Genomic DNA, 22,326 nt, shown 5'->3' on the forward strand with positions numbered 1-22,326 from the left:
TGGCACATAATAGACCAAATCTCGTATTAGTTAACAAATTAACGAGACAAACAACACTCATTGATTTGGCGATACCTAACAACAATACGTTGTTAGGGTTAGGTATGCGTATTGTTGTGACAACGTGCGTGCTAAATACACTGAAAAAATCGCCAAGTACAGAGATCTGGAAATTCAAATACGAAAACAATGGAAAATGCAAAAGCATAGAGTATTGAGATAATACGTATTCTCTACCCTTTTATATGGAGTTAAAGCCTGGACAATTACGGACGCAACAAACACGGAAACATTAAGAAAGAGCAAAAAGAAAAGAAATACTCAACACTATGAAGGAAAGAATATAACAGCCCCACGAATGGAAGCCATTTTATGTAGCACCAGCGTATGGATAAAAAAGGCAAAAAATAATATGTATCACGACAAATTAAACAAACATAAAAATATCTATACTTGGTGCTACGTAACTTTTCGTAGTACCTCGGTAGCTCCAAGTCTTCAGAGATCTAGGGGTGTGGATTCCTAATAGATTTTAAATATAATAGAAAAAAATTGGATAAAAAGAAAATGAATGACGAAATATATATGAAACTTCAGAGAAAAATAACTCAAGTAAAAAGTTAATAAAAATATTTAGTTATCATAAGATACAAACACATTTACATAAATATAAATATAAATATAACATGACTTACCATAATGTTCTCAGTTGAATATCATTTAGGACCAAGAAAAAAGGACCGGATAACAAACATTATTGCAAAATGAATCAAATTTTTATTAAAATAAAGATAAAAAAATAAAAAAGACAAATGATAGAGCTTTTTTAGAAGTACAATATTAAAGATCCTGTTTACAAAAACGATAAAAAAGTTTACAAACAATACCTTGTTATATAGTCCTGTCCTTATTCTTCACTTTGTGAATGTCCAAAAAACGCACTTTTCACTTAATTCAGATAAATAGTAGTACAAAAATGTTTATTTCCATGAAAAATTTCAGCAAAAATAAATCAACTTCCAAATGAGTCTGTTCATATTGACTTTTTTAAAATATTTAAATAACTTTTGAGGTATTTAGGATTATTTTTAGCACTTAATCCATAACTGCTTACAAAAAGAAACTTAGGTAGTGTAGTATACACTAAAATAAACTGACTCTTTGCCTAACAGCGGCATTTGGCTTGTGGCTAGGAAGTCACGAAAGGATAACAGTTTCTAACACTACATAGGTACTGCTTCTAATACTCTAGGAACTTAAAAATTTTTAGGAACTTAAAAAAAACTTGATTAAGAACTACGTCAAAACTTAATCTTTGAACTTAAATTTCTCAGAAAACCGCCAAAGCGGTTCTGTGGAGGCTACAACAGACCTCTCTCTTTGAAAGCCCAAACTTGAATTCCATAATCTCACAACTTGAATGAATCTCCTCAAACCAAAACGCTTCCTGCCAAAACCCTCTCCCATTTCCTCATTCTACCCACTCATCCAATCAACCAATAAGAAAAAAGTTCAATTCTTCCTTCTTTCATCATTGACTAATAAAAAAAATAACTAAGCTTCCTACACTTATTATCGACCAATAGGGAAAATCAAAATATATTCTAAAACCAACCTACTTAGTAGAGAACCATCAAAAATCAGTTCGCAAAGTCAGCAAACCTCTCTCCGTTCTAACATTTTTAATAAAGATATTGATGAGTCCACAATTAACACCTGCGCTCTCTGATACTGATATTAGCACGTTTGTGTATCTAACTCCCAAGATTCGTGGAGCCAGTTGATCATTATAATACAATGTAACTTTTTTTTACATCACAAACTGAACGGGCGAGAATTTAAACACAGGAAATCGAATGTAGATATGACTATAAAATAATATAACGTCTTTCTTTTAACAAAACTGATAAACTACAATTCCATATTGAATTATACCCCACGTATTTTTCGGAACAGAAATAAATTCCTTGAAGCGATATTCTTATGTCTACAGGGTAAGACAAAAATATGTTACAGTACATTTACGATTTTTGGTTTCTGGATGAGGCAAAAAATTTAAGTTCTTTGGAACCGTTTCAAGAAAAATAAGCATTTTGATCATATGCTAAGACATGAATTAATATGAGTTGATGTGATCGATTATACAAGAGACAGTGGAAGCAAAATGGAAGAAAATGAAAAAGAGAGGACCGGGGAGACGTAGTGGCGGATTTAGAAAGACATAAATAATAACTAATATGCATTAAGTTCCCCTAATTTTCATAACTAGTGGGTTTACTGGGTTGAATTTGTCTGTCTATAGTTTAAGTTTCTTGCCAGCTAATATATTTTTATGTTTCAACAATTGTTTTCTTTAAATTTGGGGGCGAGGATTCTTCCCCCTTGTTGGGGTAGGGATTTCCCAATTTCCCTTGTAGATCCGCCACTGTGGAGACAACACACATCCTGAATGACACATTTAAAGCAGTGGAGTGGAAAAACAACCGCAGAACTCTTTAAAACCGTTGAATAGAGTAAAATGCGCCGGCATGATTGCCAATGTCCTTAAATAATGACGCACACGAAAATGACGAAGAACAAATTGAACGTGGCTGAATTGAACGCGGCTGAAAAATTGAATAATTTCGTGTATGCCCACCTCTACACTGTTTTATATAAAGCCACCATCAACACAACGATAACAGGTAACAGAGGTACACTCGTAAAAAACCGAACAAGTGAGACAAGTGGAATTTTACGATTATTCATCAATTACTTTCACCTTTTATTTCTTTTTTTGGTAAAAACCTTTTCGTTTATTTCGCCATTGCAATATTACAGGTTGTGTAATGGAAGAAAAAGCTCTTGCAAAAGATGTACGTAAATTCGATAGAAGTGTTGGGGAATTTATCTTATAAAAGCTTCTTTGAGCTGTAAAAATAATTTTTATCGCCAACCGTCACTAAAGTCATTCATTATTGTACTCACTTGCCGCCATTTGCGGCAGTAAAGTAACACTTTATTGTACTGAAAGAAGAATTTCACTTACGTGGTAGTAAGAACGTAAGTGGTCGATGGCAGTAGTCGATTATTTATTTTAGTTAACTTACAATTTATTTATTTTAATTATCAAAAATATTGTACAAAATTTAAGACACTGTTGATTAAATTTATGTCAAACAGTGAAATTCTGTAGTATTTTGTAATTATGTTCATATAAAATAAACCAAAACTTTACCGATTTAGTAATTATTCAATATGCTATACTATCGATTAAAAATCGAAAGCTGCCATCATAGACCAGGGCGCATCTGTAAAAATATTAGTACATTTGGACGTTGAGAGGTGACTCAAATTTTTTTGCAGAAATTGCTTGGAAATAAATCAAATAATAATATTTGAGTTATCCTCCCTCTCAAAAAGGTCCGGAACATTGTTTAAATAATCAAAATGTCAAAAAATTAAGGAAAAATTCGATTTTTTTCTTGGTTTTTTGATTATAACTTTAAAAGTGTTCATTTCCGAGAAAAGTTGTACAAACATAAAAGTTGCGCAATTAAATTTCCTATAACATACAATTGGTTAAAAATTTAAAAAATGGTCACCCTTGTTGCAAAATGGCAATAATTGTGAAAAAAACATACAAAAACAAGTATTCACATTTTACGTTCTTCAGCCATTTATGCTACACTTAGGACCTTCATATTTCATGCTGAAAAACTTTATGATACAGTAAAATAACACTGTAAATTTCATTAAGATCGGTTTAGTAGATTTTGCAAAATAAATTTTGCAATCCAGCTTTCGTAAAAAAAATTCATTTTTTCAAAATGTTTCAGGACTGAAAATAAAGCAGATAGGAAGTTGAAAATTTTTTTGCATATAGAAGTGCACTGTACCTTTCATTTGCAATTTTGCAAAAATAAAATCGATTAACACCACGGCGTCAAGAATTTTTTTAAATAAACATTAGTTATTGGTGCTACGCGCAGGACAGCGGATAGTTTGCTTTGATTGGGCATTCCAATGACCTTTGATAATGATTGATACATTTTAATTTTTGGTACATCTCGATATAAATAAATAAATTTGTTTATTGCAAAATAAAAACACATACTCTATCTTTTGAAATAACACTTTTATTAGCAAAAACTTTCTTTGTTCATATATTTTAACTTAAATAATAAAAGTTTATTATTTTTAAACATATGCAATTGTTTAAACAATATTTCACAAACAATAATAAAATTAGTTTGATTTTTGTGGAATTAAAATATTAAAATACAACAAAATGTAGAGTAAGCAAATAATATATTAGATAAAGATTGGAAGAAATTTTGGTGGAAATTAACTTGTGTGAATCGAACACCGCTGTCCTGCGCGTAGCACCAAAAATTATTGTTTATTTCAAACATTTTCTGACGCCGTGGTAATTAATCGATTTTAATTTTGAAAATTGCAAATGAAAGGTACAGAACACTTCTATAAGCAAAAAAAATTTCAACTTGCCATCTGCTTTATTTTCAGTCCTGTAACATTTTGAAAAAATGAATTTTTTTTACGAAAGCTGGATTGCAAAATTTATTTTGCCAAATCTGTTGAACCTATCTTAATGAAATTTACAGTGTTGTTTTACTGTATCATAAAGTTTTACTGGATGGAATATGAAGGTCCTAAGTGTAGCATAAATGGTTAAAAAACGTAAAATGCAAATACTTGTTTTTGTATGGTTTTTTCGCAATAATTGCTATTTTGTAACTAGGGTGACTATTTTTTAAATTTTTAACCAATTCTATATTGTAGAAAATTTAATTAGGCAACTTTTAGGTCAGTACAACTTTTCTCGGAAATGAATACTTTTAAAGTTATAATCAAAAACGAAGAAAAAAATCGAATTTTTCCTTCAATTTTTGACATTTTGATCATTTAAACAATGTTCCGGACCTTTTTGAGAGGGAGGATAACTCAAATATTATTATTTGATTTATTTTCAAGCAATTTCTGCAAAAAAATTTGAGTCGCCTCTCAACGTCCATCTCAAAACAGATGCGCCCTAGACTATCACGCAAAAGTCATCTGTCATCACTGTCATAAAATTTTTATTACGTCTAAAATTTAAAAAAATCTTAAATTGTAAATTGTTCGTTTTATTTGTTATAAAGGCTTTTTATTTGTTAATATCTGGTCTGTTTGTGCTGTAGTGCTTTTGGTTAATTCATAGTTACTTAATCGACTTCGTTAATTTTGCTCTTGATTAAAAGTAGATACATAATAAAAATTTCGATCTCTATTTATAACCTAATATATTGATCCAATTTGCCAATGAAATTTAATAATTAAAGCAATTGACTGATACCTTTAAATGCATTTTTAAATATGGCAACGACAAGAGCACATGCGTATGGCCTGGATCTCGCGTACTAAAAAAGTTGATTAATAGCAAGCTGAAAATGTGTTAGTAGCTTAACGGTGTCTAGTCGGACAAACTTTGATGTATGGGAACACTGGAACATGGGAAGTTTTTATTGTGGAACGTGATTTTAATTGTGGGACGTGTCATTCTGAGAAGTTTATGATTATGAAAACTAGCAGCTTGTTTTTAAGTTTATTTAATAGCATAGGTACTTTATACAGGGTGTAACAAAAATACAGGTCATAAATTTAATCACATATTCTGGGACCAAAAATAGTTCGATTGAACCTAACTTGCCTTAGTACAAATGTGCACATAAAAAAAGTTATAGCCCTTTGAAGTTACAAAATAAAAATCGATTTTTTCCAATATATCGAAATCTGTTAGAGATATTTTATTGAAAATGAACATGTGGCGTTCTTATGGCAGGAACATCTTACAGAAAAATTATAGTGAAATTTGTTTACCCCATAAAAATTTTATGGGGGTTTTCTTTCCGTAAACCCCCCCAAACTTTTGCGTACGTTCCAATTAAATTATTATTGTGGTACCATTAGTTAAATTCTATATTTTTAAAACTTTTTTGGCTCTTAGTATTTTTTCGATAAGGCACTTTTTATCGAGTTGCGGCTTCTTTTTTAATATGTTTACATTAAAATTTTATGGGGGTTTTGTTCCTTTAAACCCCCCAAATGTTTGTGTACGTTCCAATTATACTATTACTGCAATACCATTAGTTAAACACAGTGTTTTTAAAACTTTTTTGCCTCTTTGTATTTTTTTGATAAGGCACCTTTTATCGAGATGTGGCTTCTTTTTTAATATGGTTCAAAATATACCTAAAAATATAAATCATAAATAAATTTTCATATTATTACCAAGTCTCCATAATCGTACTTAACCATATACAAATATGTGGTGGATTTGAAAATATTCAAAATATCTCGATAAAACTCGACTTTTCGAAAAAGTACTAAGAGGCAAAAAGTTTTTAAAACATTGTGTTTAAGTAATGGTACTACAAGAGTAATTAAATTGGAACGTAGACAAAAGTTTGGGGGGTTTAAAGGAGCATAACCCTCATAAAATTTGTATAGGGTGTTTAAATTTCACTATAATTTGATTTTTCAGATACTACTGCAATAAGAATGACATATGTCCATTTTCAATAAAATATCTCTAACAGATTTCGATATATTGGAAAAAATCGATTTTTATTTTGTAACTTCAAAGGGCTATAACTTTTTTTATGTGCACATTTGTACTAAGCTAAGTTAGGTTCAATCGAACTATTTTTGGTCCCAGAATATATGTGATTAAATTTATGACCTGTATTTTTGTTACACCCTGTATAATATACAATGAAAAAATGTTTGTCCGACAAATATGTTGGGCATTCTAATAAGTTCGACCGACAGGTAGAACATGTCAAATGACAGGAATTATGTTGGTAATAAAAATAGCAGTCTAATTTTTGCATGAGAGTTTAATGAAACGGTGACAAATCAATTTGAAGTTCTGTCCACCAAAATACATAGAACCTGTAACCTGTTCCACAATTAAAACTTCCCCTGTTCCAGTGTTTCCATACATCAAAGTTTGGCCGACTAGACACCTTTAAGATATTAACAAATTTTCAGCTTGCTATTAATCAACTTTTTTTGGTACGCGGGATCCAGGCCTAAATGTGAATGGCACCTTTAAATGCATTTTTAAATAATCTGGCAATGACAAGAGCACATGTAGGAAACCGATGCATCAGTTGGCTGAAATTTTCATTAGGTTTGCAGCGAACGAACGCTTTGTTCGATGTGTTAGAAATGTAATTTGATTTGTTATTAGTAATTGTGCTCTCGGAGCTGATAATTATGAAACTACAAACAAGCATGCTTACTTGTTGGTGTATAGTTTGAAGCATTCTACTCGCTGCAGATATCTATACCTTACAGCTTAATTGAAATTTAGTACAGACGTACAGACTACAGACGTGTATGTTGATTTTATGTGTCTAGTTTGAATTTAAGGAATATACGTTTCAAGATTATTATGTTCTAACTTTTGTTCGGGAATAATAGCAAATAAATCGACATATCAAAACTGGTGATAACATTGACCATCTTCAGGTAATAGGCGAACGGTTTACCCCTAAAAAATACGCTTAGAAACGAAATATACCGACTAGTTTTTTTGAATTTCTAATGCACCAAACCATTTTTTTACTTGATTCTATTAGGCCAGGAATTGAAGCATTTTGGCTCGCAATTTTTTCGTCCTTGAAATTTTCACAGTACATAAGGTAGGGAATAGTCCAAGAATCATTTTCTATATCATGCCGCTGTACGTTAAAACCTTGGGGTGGTTGCCACCCCATCTCGGGGGTGGGAATTTTTTATTACATTTTAACCATATAAATTAACGGAAAATGTAATTCTAAGAAAAAAATGTTTTTTAAATTTTCTTCGTAAAACTAATATTTTTCGAGTTATTCGTGGTTGAAAGTAACAGTTTTTCGACGAAAAAATCGACTTTTTTAGAGGGTTTTTTGAGAATAACTTGAAAAATATGCATTTAATCAAAAAAACTGTGGATATCAAAATTGTATCTTTTAGAAACTGAAACCATATCCTTTAGCCTGTTTAGCCGTTAGTTGTTTTCGTCAAGTGCATAATTTGAAATATTCAAAGCCAAATAACGGGAAAACTTTGCATTTTTCGAGGAAAACTTACAAAATCTTTTTTCAAATATACAATTAGACCTTCGAAAAAAAATAAAATAAAAAGTTTCTAACATAAAAATTGAGCGACATGATCAAAATAATGTCGGTACCTACTTTTTTCTACGAAAAAAATCAATGCAAACAACCCGCTAACTAACCTCTTAATTAAAAATTGATCTTCACCCTTCCGTAATTATTTTTATGTATGTATTATCAATACACCCAAGAAGTTTGACCTATTTAAAAGGCCTAATTTTAGAAAAATTGGAGTTTAAAGATAAATTGATTTTTTGCAATTTCGTATTTTTTACTTTTTTCTTCAAAATATCTCCGAAAATACTGCAATACGAAAAAAATGATATACTACTAAATTGTAGCTTTTTTAATGACTAAAACTTCCCTGTACATAGATTTTCATTACAGTGACTATTTAGCGAGATATAGCTGTTTAAAACCTCTATTTACGAACAAAAACTCACTTATTCAAGCCCTTTAAATTCACCCCAATTAAAAACTAAGGGATCTAACGAAATTTAATTTACATAGTCTTATAGCTCTTCAAAAATCCTACAAAATCATTTTTGAAAAACTTTTTATCGCCAAAAATAAAGGAGCTATGTTTATAAAACGATTTTTTTTTTCGAAAATTCGAATAGTCTGCTTGGGATTATAATAGAGCATTTCCAATGTATACAATATCACAGAGCCGGTTCGTATACTGGAAGATGACTAAAAAACTACATATTTGTATTTGTACATATTTGTAAATGCGTATTTTTGTGTAAATAAATGTTTTTGTACTTCTTTAATTCTACTTTTTTTTTCTGTATAGATCTATTAAATTATCTACTTATAAAAATTGCAATGTTATTAAAGGTGGTTTTTAAAGGTTGAAATATTATGATATTATATCCTAAGGCATAAAACAATCATTATTTAACCAGTCAAAGCCAAATTTTACCCATATTAAAGGTTACAGTGTTTTTATATAATTTTTGACAATATTGGGTAGTTTAGACCCCTAAAAATAATCAACGTCCTTAAGCATGATATAGAATATGAAGTACAGGGTGAAATGATCCTAATCCCAAATTTTTATCGATTTTATTTTAGGATATTATTATTTATTTAGGATATTATTATATTTATTATTATTTATTTTAGGATAAATAATTTTTTTATATATAGCTCCAACAAGGGTGGTTTTAAGGGTTGAAATATTATGATAGTATATCTTAAAGCATAGAATAATCATTATGTAACTAATAAGAACCAAATGTTGACCATATTAAAGTTTAAAATGTTATGTTATAATTTTTTTACAATTAGGGGTACTTTTCACCCTTAAAAAACCAAAAGCGTACAACGGCTCAATATAGAAAATGAACTAGAGGGTGAAATGAGCCTAATCCCAAATTTTTGTACAAATCGATGCTCGACGAAAAAATTGCGAGGTTTTGCCATTTTTTCAGTTTCATTTACTGGATTATACATAATATATATTTTTTTAAGTTCAAATGAATTTTTTTCATTTATTCAAGTGGGTCGGCATATATTATTAAAAAATAACTTGTTACCAACATTTCACCAATTCGCTTCGGAATCAATTATTGTTTTAGGCGTATCTTATCGAAGTAAACACTTTTTCTATTTTGTTTTAAAATGCCTTAAGGCAAAAAATGCCTTATTTAATGATTTTTTAAATTTTTTTTCTAAAAAAACTACTAAGTGAATCTACAACAATTTTTAAACCTTCAAGTAGAAATAATAGTATTTCGACAGGAATAAATTGTTTCTAGCCCGCTGAAAACATGGACACAAATATTTCGAATATGCTTTTCGAGCAGTTTACCGCTAATACGGATGTTCACAAAAAATTAAAAAGTCATTTCAAACATGTAAAACGATTAAGAAACACCCTAGGAATAATTGTCCAAAATTTCAACAAAATTGAAAAAGCCTTAGCTAAAAAAATCTTTATTAGAAATCTAGCATTATTTTAAATTTCAAGAACGCTTCTCTATTGGCCTGACGTCACTAGTTGCATACCCCAAGCGCGCGCCATTCTCATAGTGTTACTGTTTACCTGTTTGACGTTTCAGGTCATTTTATTTTGTTCTCTTCTTGTTTTATCAGGGTTAAAGTGGAGTTTTATAGTGAATTTGTTTAGTTTAAAGTGAATAGACTGTTTGTAAGGACATATTTTGGGTTTTACAAAAATAAACAAATAAAATGGAAGAAGGTTTTCAGAAAGCCGATTCGTATAAACTACCGACTGTAGTGTAGATGTAACAATGGTGTATGATTTATTGGCATCTTGTAAAAAAATAAAGCTACCACAGCTTTACTGAGTGTATATTCCATATAATTTTCCATGTCTTCTTTAAGCTAAAAAAATAAATGCTTAATACTCCACAAAAAAAAATAGAGAAAGTTGTATGCATGCATTGTACGCATGCATATTGTATACATACATTGGCTGGTTATTACTTTACCTTGTTTAGGTGTATTAAAAATATTTTTATTCTTCTTCATGTGCCTTGTCCGTTGTGGACGTTGGCTACCATCATGGCAATTTTAATTTCATTTGAGGCGTTTCTGAATAACTCGATCGATTTTTGTCCAAATCATTGGCGTAAGTTTTTAAGTCATGAGTGTCTTTTCTTCCGGGTCCGCGTTTGCTCTCTATTTTACCTTGCGTTATCAGTTGGAGTATACGATATTTATCATGCCTCATGATATGACCGAAATATTTAAGATTTCGTTTCTTAATAGTAAAAGAGATTTCTTTTTGTTTTCCCATTCGACGCAATACCTGTACGTTGGTGTGGGTCGTCCAGGATATTTTGAGGATACGTGGGTACACCCACACCTCGAATGCCTCTAGCTTTTTTATTAATGTTTCCATTATTGTCCAGGTCTCTGCGCCATATATCAAGACCGGAAATAATAACATTTTAGCAGCCGCATTTTTAGTGGGAGAGATATTATGTCGCAATGGGTGAAAATATTTCTCATGCATGTTGTTAAATGTTGCTATGTCTTTTTCAACTCTAGATCTTATTTCGGTTGTTTCGTATTTCGAGTTGACAACTGTTCCAAGGTAAAAAATATTTTTGAACTTGGATATTATACATTTTCATTTCAACCAATCTTTTCACTAAATTATTAATGATTTTAATATAATATAAAGTCATACCTACATCCACATGTAGTTATTTCAAGGTTTACTTCTACTGTATGTATTATTAGAATCCCGTTTTTAGGAATATCCCAGTTTAAGGAATACAAATTTGAGGTCCGGAAACTTTTTCATTTACTCTTTAAGGGGGTAGGTGCAAAATTTTGGTCCAATGCTATTTAAATTCATTCATTTTTTTCGAATCCTGAGAAAACTAATAAGTATTTTTGAAAAATGTAAATGCAGAAAGAACAATTACATTATTACCAAGGGCCGAAAGTCTCTGGAAAACTTCTGTAATGTTTATTTTATTAAGTTAGTTCTTTAAGTTAGTTATTTTAAGTTCTAGCTGCAACAAACCATTTCCTTTTCCGTTTTAAATTGGCTGGAACGGTAATAAAAATCTTGTCAGAACTGTTTTTTGATGTATTTACACACCCAGGAACAAAACACCACTTATTTGGCTTTATTTTTAATAATTAAATACGTAAAAACTGCGCACATTCAAATACACTGAGTAAATAAGTATACAAAACTAGTCGTCGATCAAAGACGTTACGACTGCTGACGTCACAGACCGTAGCCTCGCTGCAGGGTACCGTTTTTCTAGCCTCCAAGAAAATCAACATTATGAACTCATTTATCTTAAAAAATATACATTTTTAAACAGTTTTATGATTGTTACGTTTTTATATACCTTGTAATCTATTGAATTTAACTATATTTAAAAATTAGTGAACATCCCTATTGTATACAGCGGTTGCGACGATGTATCTTTGCTTAAATTTAAAACAATAATTATTCAATTCAAATTTTTACTTACAATTTATTTAGAAAATAGATATTTATAATTATTTTTATAAAGACGTGTTATAACTAAAACAATTGAAATTCATTTTTGGAATTAATGCAACAATAATGCAAGTTTTCTTTTAATATTCGTGGTGACTATGATTGAATATTTTATTATAGTAAAACATATTAAACATTATACAGGGTGTCTGCGTAACTTGGAACCATATGGGAAACGTTTTTAATATCAATTTTAAGAAAAAAAATTATTCTTCATAAAGTGCTCTGCATAGTCTAAAACCTAAGATGCAATCATCAGGTATCAAATTTTATCAATAATATAAGAGGTATGTCCAAAAATATGAATTTCGCTCGAGAGTAAAGTGCCTTTATATTGCACAATATCGAAAATTGATATAAAGAAAAGTTGTTTGTAATTAAAAATTATGTTATAATATGCATTTACACTCTTCTAATTGAAAAAAAAAATTGAAAATTTTTCTCAAATTACGGATACCCAACATCATTTTTATTTAAGATAACTCCGTTATTATTAATTTTGGGAAAAAAAGTTATTCTTTATAAAAATGTCTGATTAGTCAAAAAACTAAGATGCAATCATAAGATATCAATTGTTTTTCAATTCTATACGAGGTATGTCAAAAATATGAATTTCGCTCAAAAGTAAAATACCTTTATAGTTCACAATATTTCAAATAGAAGGATGCTATTGCATATTGAAACATAGTTTTTAATTCTGAACAACTTTTTATAATAACAAATTTCAATATTGTGAAAAATAAAGGTACTTTACTCTTTAGCGAAATTCATATTTTTTGACATACCTCGTATAAAATTGACAAAATTTAATATCTTATAATTTTATTTTGGTTACGAGACTATTCAAAACGTTTTATAAGGAATAACTTTTTTTCGTAAAATTAATAATAACGGAGCTATCATAAATAAAAATGATGTTGGGTGTCCGTGATTAATTTGAGGAAAATTTTCAAAAAAAAATTTTTCAATTAGAAGAGTGCAAATGCAGATTATAACATAATTTTGAATTGCAAACAACTTTTCTTAATGACAATTTTCGATATTGTGAAATATAAAGGCACTTTACTCTTAAGAGAAATTCATATTTTTTTACATACCTCGTATATCATTTATAAAATGTTATATATGATGATTGCTTCTTAGGTTTTAGGCTATGCAGAGCATTTTATAAAGAATAACTTTTTTTCGTAAAATTGATATTAAAAAAGTTTCCCATATGGTTCTAAGTTACGCAGACACACTGTATAATTTACTTTTCATTGGGTTTATTGCACCTTGTATATACGTCTAAAATTACTGATAACTTACCCCGAAATCGATACGATTTAAAAATAACATCGAGAATGTAATTCAGTAATAAATACCTACAATATACTTGAAGCCATTCAATCTCCTACTCCTTTTATAAACATATTGGGTTTTAACAATTTGTACACCAGAAAAATACATATACTGTTATTATTAAACAAACAATAATAATGAATATTATACAAAATCTGATGAATGGAAATCAAATAGATCAACTACAAACAAAAAAAAAGTATAAAAAGCAGATACCGATAGTGACTGACTGTGTTCTATTTACATAACTGAACAAAACCTTCTAAAGAAAAAACAAATATAATTAAACAAATATAATTAAAACAATTTCCAACATACAATAGAAAATCTAAAAATGCAATCGTATACAGGGTGTTCCATTTAAAATAACAAAATTTTTGTTGGAAGTGGCATGTCTGTCAAAATATTTTCTTTAAATTTGTCATAACTTACTAATAGTTTCCGATATATATAGTGTGAGCTCGTCATAAAACACCCTGTATGTTTGGGTATATATTGAATGCGTGTGACTTTTAAACAAATCTACAGTTAATGACATATCTGCAGCTCTTATGTCATGTTCTTAGTTGATCCGCTAGTATTCATTTGGTTACAGCTAACTCCCACCTCTCCTATTTATCCATAGGACGTTCTCTATTAGAGATTGGGGCACGTAACTCCCCCAACTAAAGAACTTCGTCAACCAGTTTGTCCTTCTTTTTTTCATATTTGTCCCTATTTTTTTTCAGTTTCATTTATTTATTCCATAATTGTAAATTTGCTACCCGCTTTAGATACATCATTTAACAGTTCCTCGAACAAGCTATATTTACAGGCCTTGCCTCTAGATCTGTGCCGAATGCATACATTGTGGCTAAATGAATACTTTGGTATATTATTTTGCTATAATTGCCATACTAGCCGGTGCGTTTTGGTTCAGCTCAGTTTTCGTACAAGTCTCTCTGATGATGAGTAGACCCTGAAACACGAGAATCGAATTGAATCTAAACACAACTGTATATATTTATTAAGCCATCTTTCTCTAATTATTTTAAAAGAAAAACATTATATGTATTTTAGGAACTAATCCTTTTATTTTATTTTGTTACAGGTTGACTGGAAATCAAGATCAGACCAACCAAGCGGCTTTTGCGAGGAAACACCAGCAAAACAATGATCGGAAAGGCTTATCGAGAGGCAATATTGCTGCTGTCGAGCCGTATAACCATATCCCCGTCCAACCTCAACCTACTCATCAAATTAACAATATAAATACTCATCCTGATATTAAGGTAAGTTTTTTTATTTTCGTACTTATCTACTAGGGGTAGGAATAACGTAGCGAGTATAACCTAAATCCACAAAAGACTCCACAGGAGTAGAGTTTTTTTACTCCACAAAATTATCGGTTTCCTCATCCCACGACGTAGTACGCAATACACGCCGACCCCGTTTACTTTCAATATCTTCAAATCAACTTAAACGAAATTTGGTTTCATCAAGAGGTATCCTTCACATAATGTACAGGTTGTCAGAGACTATTTAGATATAATTTTTTAAAAGTTAAAGGGAGAAGTGTTCAATAGTCCCTACTCTAAATTTAAATATGTTAAGCTTTCACAAGTTAACAAAAATATGTAATACGATACTCAGTAGAGTCGTACTTTACTTACTTACTTACTCCACTATGCCTCCACTGTTCTCTGTTTTGAGCAATCTCTACCCAATTCTCCACGCCCATAGCTTTCAGATCTCCTGCTATATTATCTCCACCGGAGTCGAGGGCGTCCGCGTGGTCTTCTTCTAGTTGGGACTTCCTCCCATACGAGCCTTACTGTTCTTTGGTCAGAATGTCTTCTGAGGTGTCCTGCCCTTCTGGACTTTATTTCTGGAGTCTTCTGGACCTTATTAAAGAGTCCAGAAGGGTATAGTTCTTCTAGCTCTTTGTTAGTTCTTCTCCTATATTGTCCTGCTACTTCATCAAGCACAGGCCCAAAGATCTTTCTTAGGATTTTTCTTTCCCAAAAGCGTCGTATGTTAATAGCCCCGGAGGTAGTATCAAATTTGTCCGGAGCTTATTACCTTTTGTTAATTTGTAATAAATTTGTAATAAATTTGTCCGGAGCTATCAAAGCTTATTAACAAATGATGTGTCAGCTGACCCAAAACCGGAGATTTTAGGCAAGATAAGGTAAAATGTGAAACTTGATGGAAAAACGCTACAACTTATATGTCAAATATTTATCTCCGTGTTTTACGTGTATAGTGGCCTAGAAAACTTTTTTTGTTTTTAAAATTGACATTTTGATTTGAAAAATAATTATTTTTTGATAATACCACGTTTTTATTGAAGTTATACTTCTTTAGGCGCGATTGAGAGTAAAATTTCATAATACTGCGCGCATGCGCACACAGACAGTATGACGTTTAGTTGCTAAATCTTTCAAGTTATGTACATAAATATATATATGTGCAAGAAAAGGTGTGAAAAGAATATATTAATGTTTTTAGTAAATATATTTATTATAATTTTTGTGTCTTTGGATTTGTCTTCCTCAGGAGTAAGATGAGTATTATTAAAACATTTTATTGTATATTTATTATACTTCACCTTGTCTGTTTGTTACCGTGAATTGTCATTAGGTACGTCCGAACCGATACAGACACAGTCCTCGTAGCGTATTTGGTATAGCATTCGGCCAGAGATCGAGAGGTCTTGAGTTCAAATCCGGAGCAATCCTATACTTTTTTTTTATTTTTTTGAAAGCGGTAAGCACAAAATTAGTTTGGTGTTTAAAAAAAATTAAAACAAACTAATTAATACTATATTTATTAGTTACTAGTATTAAACTATATTTATTTTTAAGAAATCATATAATAGAAGTATAACTTCTTACGTGCGTACAAAGTACACACACATTCTTTTTTATTTATATGACACAATATGATAAAAAAATCTGTATGTCTTTTATAGAATCGTAAATTATGCATTTGATCATTATTATGATTGACCTCCTTAATAAGCAAAGTTGTTGTACATGAACCCCTGAACCTTCCTAAGTTAGTACGACCAATCTAAGTGAAAAGGGAGGTTGCCCTCCCCCCATGCCGACATTTTTTTTTATTTTTTTTTTTTGACAAATTGTTTTTTATTAATTTTATATGATGTAGAACCAATAGATACATACAACCCTAATATTTCAGTTTTCTATCACCAACCCCCCTATTAATCTAAATATTTTCCTGTTCTCTATAATATATAAAAATGAATATTTGTCTGTATGCCCCTTATTGAATCGTAAGCTATGTATTTGATCATATGATGACCTCAAGCAAAGTCGTTGTACATGAACCCTAGAAGGTTTCTGAGTTAATACGACTAACCTAAGTAATCATTATTTACGCAGACACCACAAAATAATATTGTTTATTAGAAAAAAGTATACGCAATATTTTTGAGTATTTTTTGGCTTTCTGGTAATTTTTAGGTATTTAACTTTTAAACACTATTTAGTTCTAAGCCGGTACGAAGTTTGCCTGGTCAGCTAGTTAATAATAAAAAAATATTCTTGGACTAGTTTGAAAAAGATTAAAAAGTATAAATCATTAATTTATGAATTTTAGATTGTAAGAAAAAAGCGTCAGCTGAATATTTTGTGTTGTATAAATAATAAAAGCCTGATATTATCAAGAAGAAAATAATTATTTTTCAAATCAAAATGTCAATTTTAAAAACAATAAAGTTTTGAGGGCCAGGAATTGAACCCGAGTCGTCTGGGTGAAAGCCAGTAGCTGTATTCTAGGCCATTATACACGTAAGTCACGGAGATAAATATTTGACATATAAGTTATAGCGTTTTTCCATCAAGTTTCACATTTTACCTTTTCTTGCCTAAAATCCCTGGTTTTGGGCCAGCTGACACATCATTTGTTAATAAGCTTTGGAACACCTAACTAAATAAAAAGAAAACAACCATGCTAAAATGCTCCGGTCAAATTTGACACTACCTCCCGGGCTATAAGGAATTAAATTTATAAAAAAATAAAAAGAAAAAATTAAAATTAAAAAAATGTTATAGTATTAAAAATAGTCATGTCTGATGCTATTCCTAATTCCAACCGATAATCCCCGACAAAATTTCTAGTTTCAATCCCTAGTATCCCATATAGCTTATTGAACAAGATTGACATTGTTGAAACAACCCAGTGTTGTTGTTGTTGAATGAAACAATACAATTTTATATTTTCCTTGAATCAAATGAATTAAATTGGCTTCATGCAGAAACATCATTAGATTTTTAATTATTTTGGATTAATAATTCGATAGAGCTAATTTAACGAACATTCCCAATTTGCGTCGAATCTAAATTCTAAACGTCGAAATAGTCCAGGCTGTCTTCTAGCCCCGTCAGGTAAATTATTCCGATTCGTTTTTTCCCAAACTTACCCAAAAAGGGGTCCTTATAACAAATTCACATGGTGTCAGGCCGCGGTATCGGCCTGTACCGCGGTCGGAAAATTGTTTAAACAATTTTTTTAAACAAATTCCAAAAATCAATTTTTTCACTTTGTACAATTTTTTTTAGATTCTTTGGGTCATTATGAGTAAAAAAGGTCTCTTGTGATTTTTCTCTAAAATTGATTGTTGTCGAGTTATAAGCGATTTAAAATTTGAAAAACACGAAAACAGCCATTTCGAAGGCTTAATTTTTAAGGTTAAAAATTATTATTATGAAAGTCAGAAAGTGACCAAATCAAAGTTTAAAGCTTCCCCTATAAAATCCTGAAGAATTTTTTGTCATTATCTTATTACTAAGCTGTTATTTTTAATTATTAACAATATTAAATCCTGAACAAATTTTTGTAATATATATATATATATATATATATATATATATATATATATATATATATATAAACATAGATGTAGATCTTTGAAACACACTCAGTGAACCAAAGATCCAAGGTATATATATATATATATATATATATATATATATATATATATATATATATATATATATAGGTATATATATATATATATATATATATATATATATATATATATATATATATATATATATATATATATATAGAAAACTTGGTTTAATAATAGCTGACTCAATTTAAATTGTTTAAGGAGGAGAAAATAATTGGGTAACCAGCTGAATATGGACAAAGTGTACTCTTTTTACTTATTCCAATATATTTCGCCCATTTTCATGGGCATCATCAGGGAAAGCTACAATGTTGGTTATTAGGTAGGTACATAAGATGAATTAGCAGTATACTTACTAAGTGAGAATTGTTGTCACGATGTTTTAAAAGAAGCAAATATAAATAAAATGATAAAAAAATAATGACAGTAGACTATATCCAGAAAGATGCACTCTTGCTACACATGTAAATGACAATAACCATACCATGGACTATAATTCATTTAAAATTTTAGATATAGAAAAAAATTATACTAAAAGAATCTTTTTGGAGATGGCTTTTATAGCACAATGTGATAATTGCATCAACAAAAAATCAGACATTAATCACCTGAGTGAAATATACTCTTATTTACTATTCTTAGACAAAAATAAAAATAATCAAAATTTAACAGGTTTAGCTAATATCTCTCACTTAAATAATTAATAATATTGATTGCTGATAACCTATTTTAACTGTTTAACTTAATAGGATAATGACCAAAAAAATTTGACTGACAATTAACATAAAAGTAAATAAATAATGTCAGACCTTGTTTTCAATTCATTGTGTCAATATATAAATTTTATCTATCATCATGTATATTTTAAATTATGGACTTTTGTGATATGTTATTTCTGTATTTTATTTTTTTTATCATTTTATTTATATTTGCTTCTTTTAAAACATCGTGACAACAATTCTCACTTAGTAAGTATACTGCTAATTCATCTTATGTACCTACCTAATAACCAACATTGTAGCTTTCCCTGATGATGCCCATGAAAATGGGCGAAATATATTGGAATAAGTAAAAAGAGTACACTTTGTCCATATTCAGCTGGTTACCCAATTATTTTCTCCTCCTTAAACAATATATATATATATATATATATATATATATATATATATATATATATATATATATATATATATATATATATGAAAGGAAACGGCAATTGCATTTTATTTCACTTCGACCACCACCGATATTCTACACGACGTGTTTCGAGCTCATGTCAAGCTCTCGTCAGGAACATCTAGGTGGATGGTCGAGGTGTAAGAAAATGCTTTTGGCCTTTCTGGTAATAATAAAATAACCAGACTTCAGTACACTTGGTACGACATCTATATTAATTAAACGAAAAGATTATATATATATATAAAGATTATATATATACATATATATATATATATATATATATATATATATATATATATATATATATATATATATATATATATATATATATATATAAAATGATGTTGGATAATCGAGTACAAATATAAAAATAAATAAGCAAAATCATTGGCTAATACTCGTAAAGTGAATGTGAATTTAGTTGGAAATATATAAAATGATGAAGGGTCATCATTCCATACATTTCTGTGCAACTATATACACCGGTGTTTCGGCCTATTTGGGCTTCGTCAGTATAGTGTAGCAAGTTAAAAAAGTTGTTTGTTAACTTGTAAAAGGATTACTACAGGAGCAAGGTTACCATTTTTGGTCAGATTGTTAGAAGACCCGCAGTCGCAAGGCTACAACTAACATTGCCAAGGAGGTAAGGCTACCTGAGGAAATGAAAAGCCATAACATTATTAAAATGTATGGAATTATATATTAATATTATATATATAAAAATAAAAATTGCACAGAAATGTATGGAATGATGACCCTTCATCATTTTATATATTTCCAACTAAATTCACATTCACTTTACGAGTATTAGCCAATGATTTTGCTTATTTATTTTTATATTTGTACTCGATTATCCAACATCATTTTATTTAATAATGTTATGGCTTTTCATTTCCTCAGGTAGCCTTACCTCCTTGGCAATGTTAGTTGTAGCCTTGCGACTGCGGGTCTTCTAACAATCTGACCAAAAATGGTAACCTTGCTCCTGTAGTAATCCTTTTACAAGTTAACAAACAACTTTTTTAACTTGCTACACTATACTGACGAAGCCCAAATAGGCCGAAACACCGGTGTATATAGTTGCACAGAAATGTATGTAATGATGACCCTTCATCATTTTATATATTTCCAACTAAATTCACATTCACTTTACGAGTATTAGCCAATGATTTTGCTTATTTATTTTTATATTTGTACTCGATTATCCAACATCATTTTATTTAATAATGTTATGGCTTTTCATTTCCTCAGGTAGCCTTACCTCCTTGGCAATGTTAGTTGTAGCCTTGCGACTGCGGGTCTTCTAACAATCTGACCAAAAATGGTAACCTTTCTCCTGTAGTAATCCTTTTACAAGTTAATAAACAACTTTTTTAACTTGCTACACTATACTGACGAAGCCCAAATAGGCCGAAACACCGGTGTATATAGTTGCACAGAAATGTATGGAATGATGACCCTTCATCATTTTATATATTTCCAACTAAATTCACATTCACTTTACGAGTATTAGCCAATGATTTTGCTTATTTATTTTTATATTTGTACTCGATTATCCAACATCATTTTATTTAATAATGTTATGGCTTTTCATTTCCTCAGGTAGCCTTACCTCCTTGGCAATGTTAGTTGTAGCCTTGCGACTGCGGGTCTTCTAACAATCTGACCAAAAATGGTAACCTTGCTCCTGTAGTAATCCTTTTACAAGTTAACAAACAACTTTTTTAACTTGCTACACTATACTGACGAAGCCCAAATAGCCCGAAACACCGGTGTATATAGCTGCACAGAAATGTATGGAATGATGACCCTTCATCATTTTATATATTTCCAACTAAATTCACATTCACTTTACGAGTATTAGCCAATGATTTTGCTTATTTATTTTTATATATATATATATATATATATATATATATATATATATAAATCAAATAGATGAAATAGAGAATGTGGAAAAATCCCCTTACGAAATGGTGGATGTGTGAATTGTTCGTAAGGGGATTTTTCCACATTCTCTATTTCATCTATTTGATTTCGTACGAGTGGTCGTTAAACCAATAACCTTGGATCTTTGGTTCACTGAGTGTGTTTCAAAGATCTACATCTTATGTTTTTAAATATATATATATATATATATATATATATATATATATATATATATATATATATATATATATATATATATATATATATGTATATATATAAATTCGGGTTCAAAATGTCCTCCGACGTTGTCCGATGCCTTGTTGTCAATATCTTCTATCATTGAAGTTTTCATCTTCTAATCCTCGTACACTCATTAATCGTCTTACTCCTTGTATCCATGTCGTTCTTAGCCTTCCTCTTTTCCTGTTTTCTGTAGGTATCCATTTCATAATTTTCTTTGGCAGTCTTTCCTCCCCCATTCTCTGAACATGTCCGTACCACGTTAATTGTTTCTTCTCAATGCATTCTACAACCGTTTCCTGTAAATTCATTCTTCGCTTTACTTCCTCATTTCTAACCCGGTCCAATCTCGATGTTCTACTTGCTCTTCTTAGTCCATATCAGTAGCTTCTATTTTCCTTTTTTGGTGTTCCTTTATTCTCCATGTTTCGGATCCGTATACCAATGTGCTCTTAATCATGGTGTTGTATATTCTCATTTTTCTTTGTTTCCCTATCTCGGTACTCCACAAAACTCCGTTCAATAATTTAACTATCGTTCTTGCTTTATTTATTCTGCTCTTAATTTCTGCATCGTCA

The 22,326-nt window shown here is 30.1% G+C and overlaps 1 protein-coding gene across 3 annotated transcripts in view; it reads left to right on the forward strand.

Annotated features, from left to right (window-relative positions):
* LOC126886732 (apoptosis-stimulating of p53 protein 2) overlaps nt 1-22,326 on the forward strand; it is a 953,306-nt gene that overhangs the window by 895,117 nt on the left and 35,863 nt on the right. For all 3 annotated transcript variants that reach the window (XM_050653743.1, XM_050653745.1, XM_050653744.1), the window contains one exon: nt 14,573-14,753. In XM_050653743.1, the coding sequence (XP_050509700.1) occupies nt 14,573-14,753 (181 nt within the window). The remainder of the gene's footprint in view (nt 1-14,572; nt 14,754-22,326) is intronic.

Source organism: Diabrotica virgifera, chromosome 6 (genome assembly GCF_917563875.1).
Source record: "Diabrotica virgifera virgifera chromosome 6, PGI_DIABVI_V3a".
NCBI lineage: Eukaryota > Metazoa > Arthropoda > Insecta > Coleoptera > Chrysomelidae > Diabrotica > Diabrotica virgifera.